At 50.2% G+C, this 4,153-nt stretch overlaps 1 protein-coding gene across 1 annotated transcript; it reads left to right on the top strand.

Moving 5' to 3' along the window:
• Window positions 1-737: 737 nt before the first annotated feature.
• Window positions 738-2,919, top strand: LOC311235936 (uncharacterized protein). Its single transcript, XM_084323466.1, has 2 exons — window positions 738-1,370; window positions 1,673-2,919. The coding sequence occupies exons 1-2, from the start codon at window positions 1,067-1,069 to the stop codon at window positions 1,843-1,845; spliced, it is 477 nt and encodes a 158-aa protein (XP_084179592.1). The 5' UTR covers window positions 738-1,066; the 3' UTR covers window positions 1,846-2,919.
• Window positions 2,920-4,153: the final 1,234 nt, after the last annotated feature.

The following is a 4,153-nucleotide window of genomic DNA, read 5'->3' as shown; positions in this document are numbered from 1 at the left end:
ACCTCCACCACCTCAACCTCCACCACCTCCACAACCACCACTCACAGCTGTTCTACTAACTGAGCCAGTTTAATTGAAAGTTGTCCTCCTCGACTATAATTTGAACACACGGCGAATAGGAAATAATTATGAATATGTCACACAGCCAAATAACCCCTCCGCCAGACTAATGCCTCAAATCCTTAAGTTCTATCGCTGATTGCAGCTTCTCGTGCAGCCTCAAGCAGCCATGTCACGAGAGGAATGCAGAGGGGGGGGGTTATGAAAAGGTCACGCACAGAAGAGAGAGACAGGGGGGGGGTGTGGAGGGGTATGAAAAGGTCACGCACGGGAGAGAGAGGCGGGGGGGTGTGGAGGGTATGAAAAGGTCATGCACGGGAGAGAGGGGGTGTTCTAAAAATAATTTCTCACAACACCTCTAAAGGTGGGGATCACCTGGGTTACCTGGCCCCAGGCAAGCAGACCACGCCCCCTCTGGAACTATTTAAATACTCCTTCCTCTGAAGAGGAGAGAGCAATGACACGGCAGAAGATAGCAAGTGGAATGAGATGCTGATGGAGAGATTCTGAGAGAGAGAGAGAGAGAGAGAGAGAGAGAGAGAGAGAGAGAGAGAGAGAGAGAGAGAGAGAGAGAGAGAGAGAGAGAGAGAGAAAAGGCCAACAGAGACAGACAGACGGACAGACGGAACAGAACAGGAACTAACGGAGCCAGATTGTGAGGGGGAGATACTGAAGAAGACTGAGAGATAGATAAGATAGAAGTTGGTACGCGAAACAACAAAACAGAACATCAAGGGGGGAGAATTTAGACTTGTTTTGACTCAGCGGGAACAACAACAAAGGTAAAAGCCGGCGAACCGCATCAGCGTTTTGATTGACGGATAAAAGACCGACGACGAGACGGAGAGAAAGACGAGAAGGAAGAGGAAAGAGAGAGGAGAAGAAAGAAAAATAAAGAGAGAGAGAAACGAGAGGGGAGGAAAAAGGCGAGAGAAGAAAAGGACTTGAAGGACAAGACGTCAGAAACTCTTTGGGTTTCATCCTCCGGGGACCTCCAGCTCTCACTATGCCCCCCTCCTCCTCCTCCTCCTCTTGGAGGGGCCTCCCTGTCATCTTGGGGCCCCTGGAGGGGACCATTCTCTCCTCCTCACCCCCCTTGGACCCCACCACCTCCTCCTCCCCCTGGGACCCCCGTCCCCCCCTCCCCCTGAGAGGACGTAGACCCACGCGGGTCCTGTATCCCCCGTACCTCACCAGGCGCCCCCTGCCCCGCAGGGAGGCCCCGGACCCCGCCAGGAGATGGCTGCTCCTCCTCCTGGCGCTCCTCTTCCTGCAGATCTACACGGAGGAGGCCGGCGTCTGCAGCACAGGTACCGTTCCCTCAGATTAACCAATTTTTTTTAAATACTTTTTTTTTGGTCCTGTGTTGAATCAAAGTGCTTTTGAACGAAATTTCCTTTGAGCGGAAATCTCTGCACCGCTGGTCAATGAAACTCACTCACCTGTTGACTGTAAGTGAGTGTGTCCACGTTAACCCATTTCACTGACACACAACAGAAGGTTAACCCATTTACTATCACACTACAGTCGTGTTTTAACTCGTTTACGTTCCCCCCCTTCCGGGCTCTCAAAATAACCACACGTTTCTTCTTCTCTTCCCTTGGACCTACAGAGCAGCTCCAGCAGCAGAGCCACAGCCCGGACACGTCGTCGTCTCTGCTCTCCCAGGAGGGAGAGGGAAGCCTGGGCGCGGTGAGGCCGGGAGGCGGCGGCGGGGCCACGGACGACCAGTGGCAGGCGCTGCAGACGGTAGCGGGGAGTCCGCTGGAGTGCGTGGTGGCCTGACGGGAGAGAGAGGGACGGTCACGTTCCGTCTTGGCACCGCGCAGCTGAACTGAGCCTGAATGGTTATGCAAAATGGCTGCCACAAACATGCACACAGATGGGGCACTGCGACCTCACGTCGTGAAAGGGAATGGCAGGTGTAAACCTGGGGTTCCCCGTGTTGGGGAAACCGAACATCTACCGGTCGGCCAAGGAGCGACCTCTTCAGGCCAGGGAAGACACCCCCAGCAGGGGGCCTTTCTGTGTGGAGTTAGCATGTTCTCTCCGTGTTTGCGTGGGTTCCCTCTGAGGTACCCATAAAAAGACATGCACGCTATGTTTCCTGCCGTTGCCCTCGACCGAGGTACTGGCATTACAACTGGAGTTGGTCCCTTGACGAAGGTACTGACATTACAACTGCAGTTGGTCCATTGACCAAGGTACTGTCATTACAACTGGAGGTGGTCCCTTGACCAAGGTACTGACGTTACAACTGCAGTTGGTCCATTGACCAAGGTACTGACATTACAACTGCAGTTGGTCCATTGACTAAGGTACTGGCATTACAGCTGGAGTTGGTCCATTGACCAAGGTACTGACATTACAGCTGGAGTTGGTCCCTTGACCAAGGTACTGGCATTACAACTAGAGTTGGTCTCTTGACCAAGGTACTGACGTTACAACTGCAGTTGGTCCCTTGACCGAGATACTGCTCATTACAGCTGGAGTTGGTCCCCGGGCGCCGCACTGTGTGGCTGCCCACTGCTCCTAAACAGTGAGGAGCAGAGGACGAATGTCCCCCTAAGGGGATTAATAAAGGTACAACTTCACGTAATAAAAAATTGGGAGGCACTGCTACGGACTGAGTAAAATAAATCCTGGATTGAGATGTCAAAACTCTCTCCAAACGGACTGAAAATCGCTGCCCCCTCATTGCAAAACCAGCACGGACCAACTGGTGAACTCTCTGGATGGAAGATGACACAGAGTGGGACCAGGAACGCTATGAACAGAGGCTGTTGCCAAAGTGAATCCCTGTTGATTATTGATTATTGATTATAATAATTTCTTTCTCTTGTGGGTGGGAGTGAATGGAATGGAACAGTGGAACACAGTGTTGGGGCGGGTGGTCGGATGAAGTTTTTTTTTAAATTGTATCTTGTTTTTTGGAATTGTGATTTTATATGGAAAATAGAAAATATTTTTTTTAAACCAATAAAAAGTATAAAACAAACAAAGAGCTGTGTGCTGTTGGAACAGATATATTATTGACAGCATATTTACATTTACAATTAGCCAACACTTCTCAACTCTTTAAGTGCCTTGGGTCCAGGGGTGTAAAGTACTTTAATTGTACTTTGTTACAATACTTAAGTACTGTTTTTGGGGATGTGTACTTTACTCGAGTATTATTAGGCTTGTATACTTGTACTTTTACTCAATTACATTTCAGAGAAAAAATACATACTTTTTACTCCTTACATTTAAAATGCAGACCTACAGGGGCGGTTAGGTGGTCGAGCGGAGATTGCGTTCGTCACCAGCCCCGGAGCTGTGAGCTTGATTCGCCTGTTCGAATCCGGCTCACAGCTCCGGGGTTGTCACCAGCTTGGCTGGCCGTCTGCACTGATACAATTGGCTGTATCAGAGGGTGGGAGAAGCTGGCGGGGTGGGTCCGGGTCGTTGTAAAACAGCGACTCCTACAGTTCGGTCGGGGCGCCTGCTAAGCGCGGATTGGACGTGAGGGGGATAGTGTGGTCCTCCCACACGCTACGCCCTCTCAATGAGAATCCGCGCTGCCAGGTGAAAAGAAGCGGTGATTGGCTGGACGTGTGTCGGAGGAAGCACGTGGTAGCCTCCACTCTCCCAAAATGATCTGACTGTGGGGGGTAAAGCGCAGCGACCAGGAAGGGACTGGGAATTGGCATACGACTAACATTGGGATGGGAGAAAATCGGAGGAAAATGGAGGGGGAAAAAGACCAATAATAAAAAAAAAAAAAATGCAGACCTACAAAGTACAAAGTACAAATCTCGCAGGTCCAACCATTTTAATTAGTATATTTGTTTCTCTGGCCGAACTACCGTTAACGTTATTAATCCTGCGGCCGCTCGTTATTTAAAAACAGCCAATCAAATCCCCATCAATGGAAAATTAACCCGCCCATACCCGTGCTGATTGGTCCTTGTGCACGACTAGAAAGCGGGGATCTTTGATTAAAGACCTGCTATCAGAAGAATAGAGTCAGAGTGACAAGCTACAGAAGATGGCCACAAACGATAGTACGAGTGATGAAGAGGACGAAACAGAACATTTCATTGCCCAGGAA

Source organism: Notolepis coatsorum (genome assembly GCF_963971535.1).
Source record: "Notolepis coatsorum genome assembly, chromosome: 10".
NCBI lineage: Eukaryota > Metazoa > Chordata > Actinopteri > Aulopiformes > Paralepididae > Notolepis > Notolepis coatsorum.
The sequence above is the reverse complement of the archived record's forward strand: the minus strand, read 5'-3'. Positions and strand labels throughout refer to the sequence as shown.

Bases quoted from the DNA above. Each gene is read 5' to 3' on its own strand.
- LOC311235936 (XM_084323466.1), top strand. From the start codon at position 1,067: ATGCCCCCCTCCTCCTCCTCCTCCTCTTGGAGGGGCCTCCCTGTCATC. The intron at 1,371-1,672 runs GTACCGTTCCCT...TTGGACCTACAG, and splicing joins GGCCGGCGTCTGCAGCACAG to AGCAGCTCCAGCAGCAGAGC.